The 22,418-nt window shown below is 47.6% G+C and overlaps 1 protein-coding gene across 1 annotated transcript in view; it reads left to right on the top strand.

The window, feature by feature from the left end:
• Window positions 1-22,418, top strand: part of LOC118380119 (SH3 and multiple ankyrin repeat domains protein 1-like) — a 136,541-nt gene that overhangs the window by 47,459 nt on the left and 66,664 nt on the right. Inside the window, exon 2 of the mRNA XM_052491460.1 lies at window positions 22,135-22,418. This exon is cut by the window's right edge and continues 259 nt beyond it. Within this exon, the coding sequence (XP_052347420.1) occupies window positions 22,186-22,418 (233 nt within the window). The 5' untranslated portion in view covers window positions 22,135-22,185. The remainder of the gene's footprint in view (window positions 1-22,134) is intronic.

The following is a 22,418-nucleotide window of genomic DNA, read 5'->3' as shown; positions in this document are numbered from 1 at the left end:
CTCTCTCCTCCTGATTCCTGATACCTCCTCTCTCTCTCCTCCTGATTCCTGATACCTCCTCTCTTTCCTCTTGATTCCTGATACCTCCTCTCTCTCCTCCTGATTCCTGATACCTCCTCTCTCTCTCCTCCTGATTCCTGAGACCTCCTCTCTTTCCTCTTGATTCCTGATACCTCCTCTCTCTCTTCCTGATTCCTGATACCTCCTCTCTCTCTCCTCCTGATTCCTGATACCTCCCCTCTCTCCTCCTGATTCATGATACCTCCTCTCTCTCCTCCTGATTCCTGATACCTCCTCTCTCTCTCCTCCTGATTCCTGATACCTCCTCTCTCTCTCCTCCTGATTCATGATACCTCCTCTCTCTCCTCCTGATTCCTGATACCTCCTCTCTCTCTCCTCCTGATTCCTGATACCTCCTCTCTCTCTCCTCCTGATTCATGATACCTCCTCTCTCTCCTCCTGATTCCTGATACCTCCTCTCTCTCTCCTCCTGATTCCTGATACCTCCTCTCTCTCTCCTCCTGATTCCTGATACCTCCTCTCTCTCCTCCTGATTCATGATACCTCCTCTCTCTCTCCTCCTGATTCCTGATACCTCCTCTCTCTCTCCTCCTGATTCATGATACCTCCTCTCTCTCTCCTCCTGATTCCTGATACCTCCTCTCTCTCTCCTCCTGATTCCTGATACCTCCTCTCTCTCTCCTCCTGATTCATGATACCTCCTCTCTCTCTCCTCCTGATTCCTGATACCTCCTCTCTCTCCTCCTGATTCATGATACCTCCTCTCTCTCTCCTCTGATTCTACCCTCTCCTCCTGATTCCTGATACCTCCCTCTCTCTCCTCCTGATTCATGATACCTCCTCTCTCTCCTCCTGATTCATGATACCTCCCTCTCTCTCCTCCTGATTCATGATACCTCCTCTCTCTCCTCCTGATTCCTGATACCTCCTCTCTCTCTCCTCCTGATTCCTGATACCTCCTCTCTCTCTCCTCCTGATTCCTGATACCTCCTCTCTCTCTCCTCCTGATTCCTGATACCTCCCTCTCTCTCTCCTCCTGATTCCTGATACCTCCTCTCTCTCCTCCTGATTCCTGATACCTCCTCTCTCTCCTCCTGATTCCTGATACCTCCTCTCTCTCCTCCTGATTCCTGATACCTCCCCTCTCTCCTCCTGATTCATGATACCTCCTCTCTCTCCTCCTGATTCCTGATACCTCCTCTCTCTCTCCTCCTGATTCCTGATACCTCCTCTCTCTCCTCCTGATTCCTGATACCTCCTCTCTCTCCTCCTGATTCATGATACCTCCTCTCTCTCCTCCTGATTCCTGATACCTCCTCTCTCTCTCCTGATTCCTGATTCCTGATTACCTACCTCCTCTCTCTCCTGATTCCTGATACCTCCTCTCTCTCCTCCTGATTCCTGATACCTCTCTCTCCTCCTCTGATCTCTCTCCTGATTCCTGATACCTCCCTCTCTCTCCTCCTGATTCCTGATACCTCCTCTCTCTCCTCCTGATTCCTGATACCTCCTCTCTCTCTCCTCCTGATTCCTGATACCTCCTCTCTCTCCTCCTGATTCCTGATACCTCCTCTCTCTCCTCCTGATTCCTGATACCTCCTCTCTTTCCTCCTTGATTCCTGATACCTCCTCTCTCTCCTCCTGATTCCTGATACCTCCTCTCTCTCTCCTCCTGATTCCTGATACCTCCTCTCTTTCCTCTTGATTCCTGATACCTCCTCTCTCTCCTCCTGATTCCTGATACCTCCTCTCTCTCTCCTCCTGATTCCTGATACCTCCTCTCTTTCCTCTTGATTCCTGATACCTCCTCTCTCTCTCCTGATTCCTGATACCTCCTCTCTCTCTCCTCCTGATTCCTGATACCTCCTCTCTTCCTCCTGATTCCTGATACCTCCTCTCTCTCCTCCTGATTCCTGATACCTCCTACCTCCTCTCTCTCTCCTCCTGATTCCTGATACCTCCTCTCTCTCTCCTCCTGATTCATGATACCTCCCTCTCTCTCCTCCTGATTCCTGATACCTCCTCTCTCTCTCCTCCTGATTCCTGATACCTCCTCTCTCTCTCCTCCTGATTCATGATACCTCCTCTCTCTCCTCCTGATTCCTGATACCTCCTCTCTCTCTTCCTGATTCCTGATACCTCCTCTCTCTCCTCCTGATTCCTGATACCTCCTCTCTCTCTTCCTGATTCCTGATACCTCCTCTCTCTCCTCCTGATTCCTGATACCTCCTCTCTCTCTCCTCCTGATTCCTGATACCTTCTCTCTCTCCTCCTGATTCCTGATACCTCCTCTCTCTCCTCCTGATTCCTGATACCTCCTCTCTTTCCTCTTGATTCCTGATACCTCCTCTCTCTCTCCTCCTGATTCCTGATACCTCCTCTCTCTCCTCCTGATTCCTGATACCTCCTCTCTTTCCTCTTGATTCCTGATACCTCCTCTCTCTCCTCCTGATTCCTGATACCTCCTCTCTCTCTCCTCCTGATTCCTGATACCTCCTCTCTCTCTCCTCCTGATTCCTGATACCTCCTCTCTCTCCTCCTGATTCCTGATACCATTATCTCTCTCTTCCTGATTCCTGATACCATTATCTCTCTCTTCCTGATTCCCAATACCTCCTCTCCTCCTGATTCCTGATACCCTTCTCTCTCTCCTCCTGATTCCTGATACCTCCTCTCTCTCCTCCTGATTCCTGATACCTCCTCTCTCTCCTCTTGATTCATGATACCTCCTCTCTCTCCTCTTGATTCCTGATACCTCCTCTCTCTCCTCCTGATTCCTGATACCTCCTCTCTCTCTCTCCTCTTGATTCCTGATACCTCCTCTCTCTCCTCCTGATTCCTGATACCTCTCTCTCTCTCCTGATTCCTCTCTCCTCCCTCTCCTCTCTGATTCTCTACCTCCTCTCTCTCCTCTCTCTCTCTCTCTCTCTCTCTCTCTCTCTCTCTCTCTCTCTCTCTCTCTCTCTCTCTCTCTCTCCTCTGATTCTGATACCTCCTCTCTCTCTCTCTCTCTCTCTCTCTCTCTCTCTCTCTCTCTCTCTCTCTCTCTCTCTCTCTCTCTCTCTCTCTCTCTCTCTCTCTCTCTCTCTCTCTCTCTCTCTCTCTCTCTCTCTCTCTCTCTCTCTCGTGGTGCAGTTATCACAACTCATACCAGCCACCCTATCTCAGCCACACGTCTGGTGCATTGCAATGATTCCATTCATAGCAATTAGAGCGAGGCATTGGCCAGTGTCTCCCATGCTGCCAGGATTGGCTGGGGGTTTATTAGTGCTAATTGTGCCATCGGGAGGCAGGGTGGGAAAGAGCGGGATGCGAGTTTTCCCAGCAGTCACCACTGCATCATCAAAGTGGAGCTATTTATAGAAGAGGATGCTTGGTGGAGAAGCTGGCCCAGCCCGGGACAGTGATCATAGCCTAAGGCAGGGGGGCGGAGGGCCGTAAAGAGCAGTAATAGCAGGATCAGCAGCCCCTATGGATCATTACAATGAGGACAGCTTGATTCTTCCTGGTTAATGCGTACCCTTATTTGACCAGGTAAGTTGAGGTCTGTAGTGGAGCTAGCAATGCTACTAGGCTACTTCCCATACAGTCAGTACACTCTGTGTGTGTCAGCACTTACACTTTACAGCGATGAACCTACGTGTTAGCATAGCTTCTGTCAGCCTCTACAGGGGGTGCCCCCATTGTCACACCATACTAGAACTTCTGTCAGACCTTATAGTGGAGCTTCCTGACTGAAAGCTGGCAGTTGTGGTTCCCTCAAATCCGAATATGTTCAGATGAGGAAATGACGTCATCATTTAGTTAGTCATTAAATCTATTGGCTTTCCCACCGCCTCTTGTCCTTGGATCAGAGCTGCTAGTGTCAGTGTGTGTGTGACCGTGACTGTGTGTGATCATGGCTGTGTGTGACCGTGTGTGGGTGTGTGCGGCCGTGGGTTAAGAACTAGTGTCGGAGGATTATAAAGTTTATCAGTGATGATGAATTTGTGGTGTGCGGGCCAGATATAGTAACAGTGGAGGGGCTATGCTGTGGCAGTATTTATAGTAACAGTAGAGGGGCTGTGCTGTGGCATTATTTATAGTAACAGTGGAGGGGCTGTGCTGTGGCAGTATTTATAGTAACAGTGGTGGGGCTGTGCTGTGGCAGTATTTATAGTAACATTGGAGGTGGCTGTGCTGTGGCAGTATTTATTGGTAGTATTTAAAGTAACAGTGGAGGGGCTGTGCTGTGGCAGTATTTATAGTAAGAATGGAGGGGCTGTGCTGTGGTAGTATTTATAGTAACAGTGGTGGGGCTGTGCTGTGGCAGTATTTATAGTAACAGTGGAGGGGCTGTGCTGTGGCAGTATTTATCGTAACAGTGGTGGGGCTGTGCTGTGGCAGTATTTATAGTAACAGTGGTGGGGCTGTGCTGTGGCAGTATTTATAGGTAGTATTTATAGTAACAGTGGAGGGGCTGTGTTGTGGCAATATTTATAGTAACAGTGGAGGGGCTCTGCTGTGGCAGTATTGATAGTAACAGTGGAGGGGCTGTGCTGTGGCAGTATTTATAGTAACAGTGGTGGGGCTGTGGTGTGGCAGTATTTATAGTAACAGTGGAGGGGCTGTGCTGTGGCAGTATTTATAGTAACAGTGGTGGGGCTGTGCTGTGGCAGTTTTTATAGGTATTATTTATAGTAACAGTGGAGGGGCTGTGTTGTGTCAGTGTTTATGGTAACGGTGGTGGGGCTGTGCTGTGTCAGTATTTATAGTAACAGTGGAGGGGGTGTGCTGTAGCAGTATTTATAGGTATTATTTATAGTAACAGTGGAGGGGCTGTGCTGTGTCAGTGTTTATGGTGACGGTGGTGGGGCTGTGCTGTGGCAGTATTTATAGTAACAGTGGTGGGGCTGTGCTGTGGCAGTATTTATAGTAACAGTGGAGGGGGTGTGCTGTAGCAGTATTTATAGGTATTATTTATAGTAACAGTGGAGGGGCTGTGCTGTGGCAGTATTTATAGTAACATTGGAGGGGGCTGTGCTGTGGCAGTATTTATTGGTAGTATTTATAGTAACAGTGGTGGGGCTGTGCTGTGGCAGTATTTATAGTAACAGTGGAGGGGCTGTGCTGTGGCAGTATTTATAGTAACAGTGGTGGGGCTGTGCTGTGGCAGTATTTATAGTAACAGTGGAGGGGCTGTGCTGTGGCAGTATTTATAGGTAGTATTTATAGTAACAGTGGAGGGGCTGTGCTGTGGCAGTTTCTATAGTAACAGTGGAGGGGCTGTGCTGTGGCAGTATTTATTGGTAGTATTTATAGTAACAGTGGTGGGGCTGTGCTGTGGCAGTATTTATAGTAACAGTGGAGGGGCTGTGCTGTGGCAGTATTTATTGGTAGTATTTATAGTAACAGTGGTGGGGCTGTGCTGTGGCAGTTTCTATAGTAACAGTGGAGGGGCTGTGCTGTGGCAGTATTTATAGTAACAGTGGAGGGGGTGTGCTGTAGCAGTATTTATAGGTATTATTTATAGTAACAGTGGAGGGGCTGTGCTGTGGCAGTATTTATAGTAACATTGGAGGGGGCTGTGCTGTGGCAGTATTTATTGGTAGTATTTATAGTAACAGTGGTGGGGCTGTGCTGTGGCAGTATTTATAGTAACAGTGGAGGGGCTGTGCTGTGGCAGTATTTATAGTAACAGTGGTGGGGCTGTGCTGTGGCAGTATTTATAGTAACAGTGGAGGGGCTGTGCTGTGGCAGTATTTATAGGTAGTATTTATAGTAACAGTGGAGGGGCTGTGCTGTGGCAGTATTTATAGTAACAGTGGAGGGGCTGTGCTGTGGCAGTATTTATAGTAACATTGGAGGGGGCTGTGCTGTGGCAGTATTTATTGGTAGTATTTATAGTAACAGTGGAGGGGCTGTGCTGTGGTAGTATTTATAGTAACAGTGGTGGGGCTGTGCTGTGGCAGTATTTATAGCAACAGTGGAGGGGCTGTGCTGTGGCAGTATTTATAGGTAGTATTTATAGTAACACTGGAGGGGCTGTGGTGTGGCAGTATTTATAGTAACAGTGGAGGGGCTGTGCTGTGGCAGTATTTATAGTAACAGTGGTGGGGCTGTGCTGTGGCAGTATTTATAGTAACAGTGGAGGGGCTCTGCTGTGGCAGTATTGATAGTAACAGTGGAGGGGCTGTGCTGTGGCAGTATTTATAGTAACAGTGGAGGAGCTGTGCTGTGGCAGTATTTATAGTAACAGTGGAGGGGCTGTGCTGTGGCAGTATTTATAGGTAGTATTTATAGTAAAAGTGGAGGGGCTGTGCTGTGGCAATATTTGTAGTAACAGTGGTGGGGCAGTGGTGTGGCAGTATTTATAGTAACAGTGGAGGGGCTGTGCTGTGTCAGTATTTATAGTAACAGTGGAGGGGGTGTGCTGTAGCAGTATTTATAGGTATTATTTATAGTAACAGTGGAGGGGCTGTGCTGTGGCAGTATTTATAGTAACAGTGGAGGGGCTGTGCTGTGGCAGTATTTATAGTAACATTGGAGGGGGCTGTGCTGTGGCAGTATTTATAGTAACAGTGGAGGGGCTGTTCTCTGGCAGTATTTATAGTAACAGTGGAGGGTCTGTTCTCTGGCAGTATCGATCGTAACAGTGGAGGGTCTGTTCTCTCGCAGTATTTATAGTAACAGTGGAGGGGCTGTACTCTGGCAGTATCTATAGTAACAGTGGAGGGGCTGTGCTGTGGTAGTATTTATAGTAACAGTGGTGGGGCTGTGCTGTGGCAGTATTTATAGTAACAGTAGAGGGGCTGTTCTCCTGCAGTATTTATAGTAACAGTGGAGGGGCTGTTCTCTGGCAGTATTTATAGTAACAGTAGAGGGGCTGTTCTCCTGCAGTATTTATAGTAACAGTGGAGGGGCTGTTCTCTGGTAGTATTTATAGTAACAGTGGAGGGGCTGTTCTCTGGCAGTATTTATAGTAACAGTAGAGGGGCTGTTCTCCTGCAGTATTTATAGTAACAGTAGAGGGGCTGTTCTCCTGCAGTATTTATAGTAACAGTGGAGGGGCTGTTCTCTGGTAGTATCTATAGTAACAGTGGAGTGTCTGTTCTCTGGCAGTATCTATAGTAACAGTGGAGGGGCTGTTCTCTGGCAGTATTTATAGTAACAGTAGAGGGGCTGTTCTCTGGCAGTATTTATAGTAACAGTGGAGGGGCTGTACTCTGGCAGTATTTATTGTAACGTAACAGTGGAGGGGCTGTACTCTGGTAGTATTTATTGTAACGTAACAGTGGAGGGGCTGTTCTCTGGCAGTTTCTATAGTAACAGTGGAGGGGCTGTTCTCTGGCAGTATTTATAGTAACAGTGGAGGGGCTGTACTCTGGCAGTATTTATTGTAACGTAACAGTGGAGGGGCTGTACTCTGGTAGTATTTATTGTAACGTAACAGTGGAGGGGCTGTTCTCTGGCAGTTTCTATAGTAACAGTGGAGGGGCTGTTCTCTGGCAGTATTTATTGTAACGTAACAGTGGAGGGGCTGTTCTCTGGCAGTATTTATTGTAACGTAACAGTGGAGGGGCTGTTCTCTGGCAGTTTCTATAGTAACAGTGGAGGGGCTGTTCTCTGGCAGTATTTATAGTAACAGTGGAGGGGCTGTTCTCCTGCAGTATTTATAGTAACAGTGGAGGGGCTGTTCTCTGGTAGTATTTATTGTAACGTAACAGTGGAGGGGCTGTTCTCTGGCAGTTTCTATAGTAACAGTGGCGGGGCTGTTCTCTGGTAGTATTTATAGTAACAGTGGAGGGGCTGTTCTCTGGCAGTATTTATAGTAACAGTAGAGGGGCTGTTCTCCTGCAGTATTTATAGTAACAGTGGAGGGGCTGTTCTCTGGTAGTATCTATAGTAACAGTGGAGTGTCTGTTCTCTGGCAGTATTTATAGTAACAGTAGAGGGACTGTTCTCTGGCAGTATTTATAGTAACAGTAGAGGGGCTGTTCTCTGGCAGTATTTATTGTAACGTAACAGTGGAGGGGCTGTACTCTGGCAGTATTTATTGTAACGTAACAGTGGAGGGGCTGTTCTCTGGCAGTATTTATTGTAACGTAACAGTGGAGGGGCTGTACTCTGGCAGTATTTATTGTAACGTAACAGTGGAGGGGCTGTTCTCTGGCAGTATTTATTGTAACGTAACAGTGGAGGGGCTGTTCTCTGGCAGTTTCTATAGTAACAGTGGAGGGGCTGTTCTCTGGCAGTATTTATTGTAACGATACAGTGGAGGGGCTGTTCTCTGGCAGTATTTATAGTAACAGTGGAGGGTCTGTTCTCTGGCAGTATCGATCGTAACAGTGGAGGGTCTCTTCTCTGGCAGTATTTATAGTAACAGTGGAGGGGCTGTACTCTGGCAGTATCTATAGTAACAGTGGAGGGGCTGTTCTCTGGCAGTATTTATAGTAACAGTAGAGGGGCTGTTCTCCTGCAGTATTTATAGTAACAGTAGAGTGGCTGTTCTCTGGCAGTATTTATAGTAACAGTAGAGGGGCTGTTCTCTGGCAGTATTTATAGTAACAGTGGAGGGGCTGTACTCTGGCAGTATTTATAGTAACAGTGGAGGGGCTGTACTCTGGCAGTATTTATTGTAACGTAACAGTGGAGGGGCTGTACTCTGGTAGTATTTATTGTAACGTAACAGTGGAGGGGCTGTACTCTGGCAGTATTTATAGTAACAGTGGAGGGGCTGTTCTCTGGCAGTATCTATAGTAACAGTGGAAGTGCTGTGCTGTGGCAGTATGATTGGGATTTGATGTATGAGATATCCTCTCCACATGCAGGCGTTAAGTGTACCAGGAATATAGGACTACAGCACATATCTAACAGATGTAGCTGCCTGGAAGAGTGCTCATAAGAGACACACACTGAACACACATGCACATAAGTCTTACTTCTCCTTGCTGCTGAAGGTTTCCTATTTTTAAAGTTTTCTTTGGAAAAGTAGACACACACACACACACACACATTGCATACCCATCATATAACCCATAATATTGTTATATGATGTCACATGCTATGTATTTCAACACATATACCCCACACCCCCTCCATTTTCAGAGCTCCCATGCTGATTTGGGACAGTTTGCATAATTCAACAAAGAGATAATTGAACGTGCACTTTCTGCTTTTCCAGCATATTAAATGATTTAAAACACAAACAAGAGAGAGAGACTGTGTGAGAGAGAGAGAGAGAGAGAGAGAGAGAGAGAGAGAGAGAGAGAGAGAGAGAGAGAGAGAGAGAGAGAGAGAGAGAGATACTCATCAATTATCTGTCACTAGTCACCTCTAACCTATCTAAGGAGATATCCTGATGGGAGTCATTCACTAGAGCAAAGGTATAGGAGTCACAGACCTTTAAGGACCAGGATGTTAACATGTCAGAAGATGTATAAGTGATAAATACCTAAAATATTAGGAAAATCATTACTGAATTGTATTTGCTCTAGTCTCAGACAAAATGAAACTATAGCTCTGCATACCAGTTGAGGATGTCTTTATTAATTCAAAAGCAGACACCAACTAAATGCAGACGCAGACTTTTTTTAAATCTGGTCTTTTCTTATCTGTTCAAAAGCCTCCCAACGGCTCTATACCACCGGTGAAAACACCTGATTCAGCCACTAGTACCGCAGGGAGCTGTCAAACCCACCGCAAATAACTGTCAAATAACCCCATCCTACTCAATGACAGCTCTGTCCAGCCTACTGTGCCCCAGTGGCACCCTATTCCATATATAGTACATTACTTTTGACCAGGACCCATAGGGCTCTGGTCGACAGTAGTGCACTAGGAAGGAAACAGGGTGAAATTTGCAACGCACCCCAGCTCTCTGCTCTGCTCTTCAACTAGCCTTGTACTGTCTGTCCATTTGTGTCTCTGACTATGAGTCTGTTGTGTAATCCCTGGTCCCTAGTTACAGGTGTTTCATTACAGCCAGCACATAACACCAGGCTGGTTCGACTGTCTGAAACCTGCCTGCTCATCACACACACAGCTCTGGTCCAGTCCCAGTGGGATGACATCACAACGTGTAGTTAGCTGATGGAGCTGTTCTTGGACTTCAAAAGCCATCATGCTGACAAAGATAAGAGGCAGTCACATGTTCTGCCAGCCTGGTGTCAGTTTCAGATCTGTTGCCAACTCCTCTTACTAACATGTACTGTACTGCATGACAACAATAGTTGGAGCAGTTGGCTATGGCATGTGTAGCATTAGGACCAGCCCAGGCTAGTGTGTTTTGGAGTCCAGGCTCAGAAACACTCAATTGTGTTATTGTGAGGGGCAGAGCTGGGGGTGTTATGTGGTCTCCTGTTCCCTGTATAAAGGCCCGGAGCAGAGCAGCATCTCCCTTTAATATTTCACATCCCTCGTCTGCTCCTCAGTCCCCTACAGCTACACCCACTACCCTTTATTAATTTGTCAGCCCTCCACTACACTGACACATAATGGTCCCCACTAGAGCTGCCTGCCAGGGAGGGAGGGAGGGAGGGAGGCGGGGGGTGGTCAGGCAGGGACGCAGGCGGGTGGTCAGGCAGGCGGGAGAACTTGCCTCTGTGTGTGATGTCATCACTCTGCTTCCAGACCAACAGGCAGGCAAAGGGGAGCTGCAGCTGGTATTAGTCAGCTCCTGGAATAGGCAGCAGAGAGAGAGAGCTGCCTGGCTGCCTGCCTGTGAATGAGGTCATCACTCTGAGCCTGTTCACACTGTTTCCTGTGACATCTTTAGATTGACTGTGGGAGTAACAGGCAGAATGTACAGTAGTACTGTAGTAGTCCACCTGACTAACTAAATGAACTAGGAGGTCAGTTTTGAGCCTTAGGAGGTACAGATTGTGATTTCCTCTCTCTCTTCATCCACCCATCAGTTGTGTACTGTAGGGGTGTTCACTATTGTTTTATGGATTCCCAAAGCGCGTAATTGCTGAATCCTTTCATTGTGTTCTGCCACTGTTGCCTGACAGAGATATTATGCTTGGAGGGAGAGATGTAATTTATGAATATTCACCTTCCCTCCTTCTAACATAACTGTGTGGGAGGGAGTGTTTGGTCATTGTTTCTTGATCACTGTCTGTAGGGAGAGTGTGTGATCGCTGTCTGTAGGGAGAGTGTGTGATCGCTGTCTGTAGGGAGAGTGTGTGATCACTGTCTGTAGGGAGAGTGTGTGATCGCTGTCTGTAGGGAGAGTGTGTGATCGCTGTCTGTAGGGAGAGTGTGTGATCGCTGTCTGTAGGGAGAGTGTGTGATCACTGTCTGTAGGGAGAGTGTGTGATCACTGTCTGTAGGGAGAGTGTGTGATCACTGTCTGTAGGGAGAGTGTGTGATCACTGTCTGTAGGGAGAGTGTGTGATCACTGTCTGTAGGGATATTGTGTGATCACTGTCTGTAGGGAGAGTGTGTGATCACTGTCTGTAGGGATATTGTGTGATCACTGTCTGTAGGGAGAGTGTGTGATCGCTGTCTGTAGGGAGAGTGTGTGATCACTGTCTGTAGGGATATTGTATGATCGCTGTCTGTAGGGAGAGTGTGTGATTGCTGTCTGTAGGGAGAGTGTGTGATTGTTGTCTGTAGGGAGAGTGTGTGATTGCTGTCTGTAGGGAGAGTGTGTGATTGCTGTCAGTAGAGAGAGTGTGTGATCGCTGTCTGTAGGGAGAGTGTGTGATCGCTGTCTGTAGGGAGAGTGTGTGATCGCTGTCTGTAGGGAGAGTGTGTGATCACTGTCTGTAGGGAGAGTGTGTGATCACTGTCTGTAGGGAGAGTGTGTGATCACTGTCTGTAGGGAGAGTGTGTGATCACTGTCTGTAGGGAGAGTGTGTGATCACTGTCTGTAGGGAGAGTGTGTGATCGCTGTCTGTAGGGAGAGTGTGTGATCGCTGTCTGTAGGGAGAGTGTGTGATCACTGTCTGTAGGGAGAGTGTGTGATCACTGTCTGTAGGGAGAGTGTGTGATCACTGTCTGTAGGGATATTGTGTGATTGTTGTCTGTAGGGAGAGTGTGTGATTGCTGTCTGTAGGGAGAGTGTGTGATTGTTGTCTGTAGGGAGAGTGTGTGATTGCTGTCTGTAGGGAGAGTGTGTGATTGCTGTCTGTAGGGAGAGTGTGTGATTGCTGTCTGTAGGGAGAGTGTGTGATCATTGTCTGTAGGGAGAGTGTGTGATCGCTGTCTGTAGGGATATTGTGTGATCGCTGTCTGTAGGGAGAGTGTGTGATCGCTGTCTGTAGGGAGAGTGTGTGATCACTATCTGTAGGGAGAGTGTGTGATCACTGTCTGTAGGGAGAGTGTGTGATCACTGTCTGTAGGGAGAGTGTGTGATCACTGTCTGTAGGGAGAGTGTGTGATCACTGTCTGTAGGGAGAGTGTGTGATCACTGTCTGTAGGGATATTGTGTGATCGCTGTCTGTAGGGAGAGTGTGTGATCACTGTCTGTAGGGAGAGTGTGTGATCGCTGTCTGTAGGGAGAGTGTGTGATCACTGTCTGTAGGGAGAGTGTGTGATCGCTGTCTGTAGGGAGAGTGTGTGATCACTGTCTGTAGGGAGAGTGTGTGATCACTGTCTGTAGGGATATTGTGTGATCACTGTCTGTAGGGATATTGTGTGATCACTGTCTGTAGGGAGAGTGTGTGATTGCTGTCTGTAGGGAGAGTGTGTGATTGCTGTCTGTAGGGAGAGTGTGTGATTGCTGTTTGTAGGGAGAGTGTGTGATCACTGTCTGTAGGGAGAGTGTGTGATCACTGCCTGTAGGGAGAGTGTGTGATCGCTGTCTGTAGGGAGAGTGTGTGATCGCTGTCTGTAGGGAGAGTGTGTGATCACAGTCTGTAGGGATATTGTGTGATTGTTGTCTGTAGGCATATTGTGTGATTGCTGTCTGTAGGGAGAGTGTGTGATTGCTGTCTGTAGGGAGAGTGTGTGATTGTTGTCTGTAGGGAGAGTGTGTGATTGCTGTCTGTAGGGAGAGTGTGTGATTGCTGTCTGTAGGGAGAGTGTGTGATTGCTGTCTGTAGGGAGAGTGTGTGATTGTTGTCTGTAGGGAGAGTGTGTGATTGCTGTCTGTAGGGAGAGTGTGTGATTGCTGTCTGTAGGGAGAGTGTGTGATTGCTGTCTGTAGGGAGAGTGTGTGATTGCTGTCTGTAGGGAGAGTGTGTGATCATTGTCTGTAGGGAGAGTGTGTGATCGCTGTCTGTAGGGATATTGTGTGATCGCTGTCTGTAGGGAGAGTGTGTGATTGCTGTCTGTCGGGAGAGTGTGTGATTGCTGTCTGTAGGGAGAGTGTGTGATCGCTGTCTGTAGGGAGAGTGTGTGATCGCTGTCTGTAGGGAGAGTGTGTGATCACTGTCTGTAGGGAGAGTGTGTGATCACTGTCTGTAGGGATATTGTGTGATTGTTGTCTGTAGGGATATTGTGTGATTGCTGTCTGTAGGGAGAGTGTGTGATTGCTGTCTGTAGGGAGAGTGTGATTGCTGTCTGTAGGGAGAGTGTGTGATCACTGTCTGTAGGGAGAGTGTGTGATCACTGTCTGTAGGGATATTGTGTGATTGTTGTCTGTAGGGATATTGTGTGATTGCTGTCTGTAGGGAGAGTGTGTGATTGCTGTCTGTAGGGAGAGTGTGCGACCTAACCAACATAATAAAGAAAACAAAGATAACTAAGGTCAGGACGTGACAGAGAGTGTGTGATCGCTGTCTGTAGGGAGAGTGTGTGATCACTGTCTGTAGGGAGAGTGTGTGATCACTGTCTGTAGGGATATTGTGTGATTGTTGTCTGTAGGGATATTGTGTGATTGCTGTCTGTAGGGAGAGTGTGTGATTGCTGTCTGTAGGGAGAGTGTGCGACCTAACCAACATAATAAAGAAAACAAAGATAACTAAGGTCAGGACGTGACAGAGAGTGTGTGATCGCTGTCTGTAGGGAGAGTGTGTGATCACTGTCTGTAGGGAAAATAACAGCATTTCCTAACCTCAGTCTCCTGTGGGCGGGGCCTCCTGGGTGACAGTTTGACATGTAGCAGAAGGCCGAAGGTCAGAACTGACAGAGAAGGATTATATTAGCTCCCAATTAGCCCTTACTCATGCTGGAACTGTATCAGAAAGGTCAAAGTTTACACATATGGTTGGCTGTGTGTGTGTGTGTGTGTGTGTGTGTGTGTGTGTGTGTGTGTGTGTGTGTGTGTGTGTGTGTGTGTGCGTGTGCGTGTGCGTGTGCGTGTGCGTGTGTGTGTGTGTGTGTGTGTGTGTTAGAGAGGGAGGGAGAGAAATGGTCCGCTCTAGTTTAGTGGCCTGAAAGTGGGGCGATCTGTTCCTTGGAAGTTTCCTGGGGACCGAGACACTGAAAATATCTATCTATATACACTCTTTGTCCTACATACAGTAAAAGAGAGGCTGAAAGAGAGAGACAGAGAGAGAGAGAGAGATGTGTAGTAAGAGAGATTGATTGGGGAGGGTAAATGACACCACAGACAATGATGGTGGGACATTACATACCAGATGACGTGGCTTTGGATCCACATTGGCTGTGGATGTAAAGAACTTTGACCACTTGTAAGCACTATATCAATCTCTAATCTGTTAATGGAAGTGTGACCCATGTTATGATCCTGGCTCACAGAACAACTGTGAACCGTTGCTGGACCACTAAGGACCACACAGAATCTGACTTATCTCACTGACAGCACCTCTCAGCAGGAGATGGACTGTGGATGAGGATAAAGAGGGTCAATCAACCCCACTGATCAGCAGGAAGTCCAGTCAGTCTGACTCTGTCTCCCTGGAGTACTGTCATAGGTACGACGTGACCCTTAACTAAATTGCAGCTTTCCAAGGAGAGTGCTGAAGGAGAAGTCTTTGTTGAGAGGAGATACGCAGTGGGAGAGATCTCTGTCGCTTATGGGAAATATCTAATCTATGTATCTCTCTGTTCCATCTCTTCTCTACAGGGCACATTCATTAAGGCCTATTATGTGTGACTCATCATGACTTCTCTCTTCAAACTAAATGAACATATTCTCCTTGCATTTCTCCACCGCTCACTTTTCTCCTTTGGTGTCCGCCTCCCTCAACCCTTTTATTTTTCCCTCTCACTCCAGTCCACCTCCTGCGGTCTCTTCTCCTCCTGCTCCCTGTTCTGCCTTCTTCACGCTCCTTTCCACTTCAACAGTCTGTCTCAGCTTCCGTTCTCAGTATTTTTCTCTCAGCCCTCTCTCCTCCCCAATATCTCCCTTTTCCTCTCTGTCTCTCCCATCCTCTCAGCCCTCTCTCCTCCCCAATATCTCCCTGTTCCTCTCTGTCTTTCCCATCCACTCAGCCCTCTCTCCTCCCCAATATCTCCCTGTTCCTCTCTGTCTCTCCCATCCGCTCTGCCCTCTCTCCTCCCCAATATCTCCCTGTTCCTCTCTGTCTCTCCCATCCTCTCAGCCCCCTCTCCTCCCCAATATCTCCCTTTTCCTCTCTGTCTCTCCCATCCTCTCAGCCCTCTCTCCTCCCCAATATCTCCCTGTTCCTCTCTGTCTCTCCCATCCTCTCAGCCCTCTCTCCTCCCCAATATCTCCCTGTTCCTCTCTGTCTTTCCCATCCTCTCAGCCCTCTCTCCTCCCCAATATCTCCCTGTTCCTCTCTGTCTCTCCCATCCTCTCAGCCCTCTCTCCTCCCCAATATCTCCCTGTTCCTCTCTGTCTTTCCCATCCTCTCAGCCCTCTCTCCTCCCCAATATCTCCCTGTTCCTCTCTGTCTCTCCCATCCTCTCAGCCCTCTCTCCTCCCCAATATCTCCCTGTTCCTCTCTGTCTCTCCCATCCTCTCTGCCCTCTCTCCTCCCCAATATCTCCCTGTTCCTCTCTGTCTCTCCCATCCTCTCAGCCCTCTCTCCTCCCCAATATCTCCCTGTTCCTCTCTGTCTCTCCCATCCTCTCAGCCCTCTCTCCTCCCCAATATCTCCCTGTTCCTCTCTGTCTCTCCCATCCTCTCTGCCCTCTCTCCTCCCCAATATCTCCCTGTTCCTCTCTGTCTCTCCCATCCTCTCAGCCCTCTCTCCTCCCCAATATCTCCCTGTTCCTCTCTGTCTCTCCCATCCTCTCAGCCCTCTCTCCTCCCCAATATATCCCTGTTCCTCTCTGTCTTTCCCATCCTCTCAGCCCTCTCTCCTCCCCAATATCTCCCTGTTCCTCTCTGTCTCTCCCATCCTCTCAGCCCTCTCTCCTCCCCAATATCTCCCTGTTCCTCTCTGTCTCTCCCATCCTCTCTGCCCTCTCTCCTCCCCAATATCTCCCTGTTCCTCTCCGTCTCTCCCATCCTCTCAGCCCGCTCTCCTCCCCAATATATCCCTGTTCCTCTCTGTCTCTCCCATCCTCTCAGCCCTCTCTCCTCCCCAATATCTCCCTGTTCCTATCTGTCTCTCCCATCCTCTCAGCCCTCTCTCCTCCCCAATATCTCCCTGTTCCTCTCTGTCTCTCCCATCCTCTCTGCCCTCCCTCCTCTGCCTTGTTCCCCTCTCCGTCTCTCTAATCAGATCTGCTGTGTTCCTTTCCTCCTTCTATCTGCTTTTCTACTATGCTCTCTCTCTCTCCTGGCTCCCAGTCCTTCTCCTTGTTCCTAATCCTCAGCTCTCTATTGAAACTAATCCTCTGTATTTCTCTACCCCCAACCCTGGAGCTTCTCTCTCTCTCTCTTTCCCCTCTCTCTCCATCTCTTTATCCATACAACTCCCCCGCTCCATAGTGTCCTATTGCCTCCTCCCTATCTGCTCCCTTCTTCTATCTTCTCCTCCCTATCTCTGATTACTCAGCACCATGCTAAATATATTTTTGGATCATATTTTATATTTTCTACCTTTCCCAGTTAGTCAGCTTTCTGACAGGCTTCCGACCTAGATGCCATCTCTGTGTCCTTCCACCAGCCCCCCCAATATCTTTCTCTCTCTCTCTCGCTCTTTCTCTCTCTCTCTCTCTCTCTCTCGCTCTTTCTCTCTCTCTCTCTCTCTCTCTCTCTCTCTCTCTCTCTCTCTCTCTCTCTGTTTCTTTCTTTCTCTCTCCATCTCTCTCTTTCTCTTTCTCTCTCTCTCTCTCTCTCTCTCTGTTTCTTTCTTTCTCTATCTCTCTCTCTCTCTCTCTCTCTCTCTCTCTCTCTCTCTCTCTCTCTCGGTTTCTTTCTTTCTCTCTCTGTCTCTCTCTCTCTCATTCTTTCTGCCCTTCCCCATGTGTCTGTCTCTGTCTAAAACCTGCTCTCTGTCTAAAGCCTGCTCTCTGTAAAACCTGCTCTCTGTCTAAAGCCTGCTCTCTGTAAAACCTGCTCTCTGTCTAAAACCTGCTCTCTGTCTAAAGCCTGCTCTCTGTAAAACCTGCTCTATGTCTAAAACCTGCTCTCTGTCTAAAGCCTGCTCTCTGTAAAACCTGCTCTCTGTCTAAAGCCTGCTCTCTGTAAAACCTGCTCTCTGTCTAAAACCTGCTCTCTGTCTAAAACCTGCTCTCTGTCTAAAACCTGCTCTCTGTCTAAAACCTGCTCTCTGTCTAAAACCTGCTCTCTGTCTAAAACCTGCTCTCTGTCTAAAGCCTGCTCTCTGTAAAACCTGCTCTCTGTCTAAAGCCTGCTCTCTGTAAAACATGCTCTCTGTCTAAAGCCTGCTCTCTGTCTAAAACCTGCTCTCTGTCTAAAACCTGCTCTCTGTCTAAAACCTGCTCTCTGTCTAAAACCTGCTCTCTCTCTAAAACCTGCTCTCTGTCTAAAACCTGCTCTCTGTCTAAAACCTGCTCTCTGTCTAAAGCCTGCTCTCTGTAAAACCTGCTCTCTGTCTAAAACCTGCTCTCTGTCTAAAACCTGCTCTCTGTCTAAAACCTGCTCTCTGTAAAACCTGCTCTCTGTAAAACCTGCTCTCTGTCTAAAACCTGCTCTCTGTAAAGCCTGCTCTCTGTCTAAAGCCTGCTCTCTGTCTAAAACCTGCTCTCTGTCTAAAGCCTGCTCTCTGTAAAACCTGCTCTCTGTAAAACCTGCTCTCTGTCTAAAACCTGCTCTCTGTCTAAAACCTGCTCTCTGTCTAAAGCCTGCTCTCTGTAAAACCTGCTCTCTGTAAAACCTGCTCTCTTTCTAAAGCCTGCTCTCTGTAAAACCTGCTCTCTGTCTAAAACCTGCTCTCTGTCTAAAACCTGCTCTCTGTCTAAAGCCTGCTCTCTGTCTAAAACCTGCTCTCTGTCTAAAGCCTGCTCTCTGTAAAACCTGCTCTCTGTAAAACCTGCTCTCTGTCTAAAACCTGCTCTCTGTCTAAAACCTGCTCTCTGTCTAAAGCCTGCTCTCTGTAAAACCTGCTCTCTGTCTAAAACCTGCTCTCTGTCTAAAGCCTGCTCTCTGTAAAACCTGCTCTCTGTCTAAAGCCTGCTCTCTGTAAAACCTGCTCTCTGTAAAACCTGCTCTCTGTCTAAAACCTGCTCTCTGTAAAACCTGCTCTCTGTCTAAAGCCTGCTCTCTGTCTAAAGCCTGCTCTCTGTAAAACCTGCTCTCTGTAAAACCTGCTCTCTGTAAAACATGCTCTCTATAAAACCTGCTCTCTTTCTAAAACCTGCTCTCTGTCTAAAACCTGTTCTCTGTCTAAAGCCTGCTCTCTGTCTAAAACCTGCTCTCTGTAAAACCTGCTCTCTGTAAAACCTGCTCTCTGTCTAAAACCTGCTCTCTGTAAAGCCTGCTCTCTGTCTAAAACCTGCTCTCTGTCTAAAGCCTGCTCTCTGTAAAACCTGCTCTCTGTAAAACCTGCTCTCTGTCTAAAGCCTGCTCTCTGTAAAACCTGCTCTCTGTAAAACGTGTTCTCTGTCTAAAGCCTGCTCTCTGTAAAACCTGCTCTCTGTAAAACCTGCTCTCTGTAAAACCTGCTCTGTGTCTAAAGCCTGCTCTCTGTAAAACCTGCTCTCTGTAAAACGTCCTCTCTGTCTAAAACCTGCTCTCTGTAAAACCTGCTCTCTGTAAAACCTGCTCTCTGTCTAAAACCTGCTCTCTGTAAAACCTGCTCTCTGTAAAACCTGCTCTCTGTCTAAAGCCTGCTCTCTGTAAAACCTGCTCTCTGTAAAACCTGCTCTCTGTCTAAAGCCTGCTCTCTGTAAAACCTGCTCTCTGTCTAAAGCCTGCTCTCTGTAAAACCTGCTCTCTGTCTAAAACCTGCTCTCTGTCTAAAGCCTGCTCTCTGTAAAACCTGCTCTCTGTAAAACCTGCTCTCTGTCTAAAGCCTGCTCTCTGTCTAAAACCTGCTCTCTGTCTAAAGCCTGCTCTCTGTCTAAAGCCTCCTCTCTGTCTAAAACCTGCTCTCTGTCTAAAGCCTGCTCTCTGTCTAAAACCTGCTCTCTGTCTAAAGCCTGCTCTCTGTAAAACCTGCTCTCTGTAAAACCTGCTCTCTGTCTAAAACCTGCTCTCTGTCTAAAACCTGCTCTCTGTCTAAAGCCTGCTCTCTGTAAAACCTGCTCTGTCTAAAACCTGCTCTCTGTCTAAAGCCTGCTCTCTGTAAAACCTGCTCTCTGTCTAAAGCCTGCTCTCTGTAAAACCTGCTCTCTGTAAAACCTGCTCTCTGTCTAAAACCTGCTCTCTGTAAAACCTGCTCTCTGTCTAAAGCCTGCTCTCTGTCTAAAGCCTGCTCTCTGTAAAACCTGCTCTCTGTAAAACCTGCTCTCTGTAAAACACGCTCTCTATAAAACCTGCTCTCTTTCTAAAACCTGCTCTCTGTCTAAAACCTGTTCTCTGTCTAAAGCCTGCTCTCTGTCTAAAGCATCCTCTCTGTCTAAAACCTGCTCTCTGTCTAAAGCCTGCTCTCTGTCTAAAACCTGCTCTCTGTCTAAAGCCTGCTCTCTGTCTAAAACCTGCTCTCTGTCTAAAGCCTGCTCTCTGTAAAACCTGCTCTCTGTAAAACCTGCTCTCTGTAAAACCTGCTCTCTGTCTAAAGCCTGCTCTCTGTAAAACCTGCTCTCTGTAAAACGTGCTCTCTGTCTAAAGCCTGCTCTCTGTAAAACCTGCTCTCTGTAAAACCTGCTCTCTGTAAAACCTGCTCTCTGTAAAACCTGCTCTCTGTAAAACGTGCTCTCTGTCTAAAGCCTGCTCTCTGTAAAACCTGCTCTCTGTAAAACGTGCTCTCTGTCTAAAACCTGCTCTCTGTAAAACCTGCTCTCTGTAAAACCTGCTCTCTGTCTAAAACCTGCTCTCTGTAAAACCTGCTCTCTGTAAAACCTGCTCTCTGTCTAAAGCCTGCTCTCTGTAAAACCTGCTCTCTGTAAAACCTGCTCTCTGTCTAAAGCCTGCTCTCTGTAAAACCTGCTCTCTGTCTAAAGCCTGCTCTCTGTAAAACCTGCTCTCTGTCTAAAACCTGCTCTCTGTCTAAAGCCTGCTCTCTGTAAAACCTGCTCTCTGTAAAACCTGCTCTCTGTCTAAAGCCTGCTCTCTGTCTAAAACCTGCTCTCTGTCTAAAGCCTGCTCTCTGTCTAAAGCCTCCTCTCTGTCTAAAACCTGCTCTCTGTCTAAAGCCTGCTCTCTGTCTAAAACCTGCTCTCTGTCTAAAGCCTGCTCTCTGTAAAACCTGCTCTCTGTAAAACCTGCTCTCTGTCTAAAGCCTGCTCTCTGTCTAAAGCCTGCTCTCTGTAAAACCTGCTCTCTGTCTAAAACCTGCTCTCTGTCTAAAACCTGCTCTCTGTAAATCCTGCTCTCTGTAAAACCTGCTCTCTGTAAAACCTGCTCTCTGTCTAAAACCTGCTCTCTGTAAAACCTGCTCTCTACCCCCTTCTCTTTGTCTTCCGCCCTCATTTTTGCTCTCTCTCTCTCTCTGAGTCTCTCTGTCGTCTCTGCTACCTGACAGTGTTACTGTATGGTGGTGTCCAGGTGTGCTATAACACTACTGTGGCTTGTCAGCTCAGCTGCACTGTGCTCTTCATTAGTGAGGAGGCTGAGATGCATGAATATGACACAGGTTAAAGATCCATGAGAAATATTATATCTGTGTTTCTCATTTGCTTTGTTTTGGCACAATGTGTCAATATCTCACACACTAAAATCTTCCTTCTCTCCCACCCTGTGGTTTCTCATTTTCTCATATTGTCTTCTCCTCTCCTCTCATTCTCTCTGTGGACAGCTAGTGGTATTTGCTGTCACTCACTGTCCTCTGAGAACAGCCCTGGGAGCTGTTGTCAAACACAGCTTTTCTCACAGTGGCCCCTTTCAAAATGAACGTTTAAATGAGCACCCAGAGATAAAACATCACAATTTAGGTAGTTTTATTGGCAGTGCTATCTCTCTTTTTGTCTTTGTTTCTGGGTATTCATTGTTGATATAGTTGATGTGGGTGTGTGTTGTGTAGTAGATGTCAGGAGGGAAGGCTCAGTTTCAGAATTTGGGTTCGTCCTCTTCAGCTGGTGTGAATTGTGTTGTGTGGCCACTTGAACATGCTGTTTTAGCTGTGGGGAGCTGTCCTGTATGGAGTGGTGCTGAAGCGCAATGCTGCCTAGTATCCACTAGGGACTGACCTGAACACTCTCCAGCTTGTAGTGCACTGTCTGCAGTCCGAGGTGCATCACAGACGCTCTGAAATTGTTCTCTCCACTCTCAGAGGTGAGGTTGAAGACTGTTTCATGCTACTGTGAAGTGTTATAGTCTAGTCTAGTCAAATGTGTGAGTGTGTAGAGGTAGTCTACAGTGTGTATTGTATTGTTTGCAGTAGTAGTGTAATGTTTGTAGTTTCAGTGGTGCTCTTAACAGTATAACCGTCATTGTGGACTCAGTCAGTCTATAGATGTAGTATTTATCAAGGCACTGGCTACCAGGGCAGTATTATGTATGTCTACTATATATAGAGCAGAGGTGGAAGATCTATTGCATAGATATTTATATGGGAGGTGTTGAAGAATAAATTGTGATGAAATGGCAGCGCATGGTGACAGTGAAAAGGCAGAATGAAAGGAGTCAGTCTGTTCCCATAGTGACCAGAGTCAGGACATGAAACAGTGTAGGAACCCCGACAGACACTGGGGCTGCTGGTTGAGTTTTTAGGATTGTCCTTGGAACTCTCTCTCTCTCTCTCTTTCTCTCTCTCTCTCTCTATTTTGACCTTTCATGGTTCTCCTCTTCTCCTTTCTCCTCCTCAGTGAGTCTTGGGGAATGATGCCGCTGCCGTTTGTGCCACCCTCCCTGTCGCCATGACGATGCCACTCAGCCCCCTCTCCAGTGACGAGGAGCAGCAAAGGATGCTGGGAAACAATAGACATCTATATCCTGGGGCAGAGGACGAGGAAGAGGAGGAGGAAGATGAAGAAGAGGAGGGTGAGGAAGATGACCGTGATGCAGAGGGAGAAGATGGGGAGAATGGAGAGCTGGAGGGAGAAGAGGAGGAAGAGGAAGTGGAGGAAGTCAGGCGAGGAGGAGGCATGTC

Source organism: Oncorhynchus keta, chromosome 32, assembly GCF_023373465.1.
Source record: "Oncorhynchus keta strain PuntledgeMale-10-30-2019 chromosome 32, Oket_V2, whole genome shotgun sequence".
Taxonomy (NCBI): Eukaryota; Metazoa; Chordata; class Actinopteri; order Salmoniformes; family Salmonidae; genus Oncorhynchus; species Oncorhynchus keta.
This window is presented reverse-complemented; position numbering and strand designations above follow the sequence as displayed.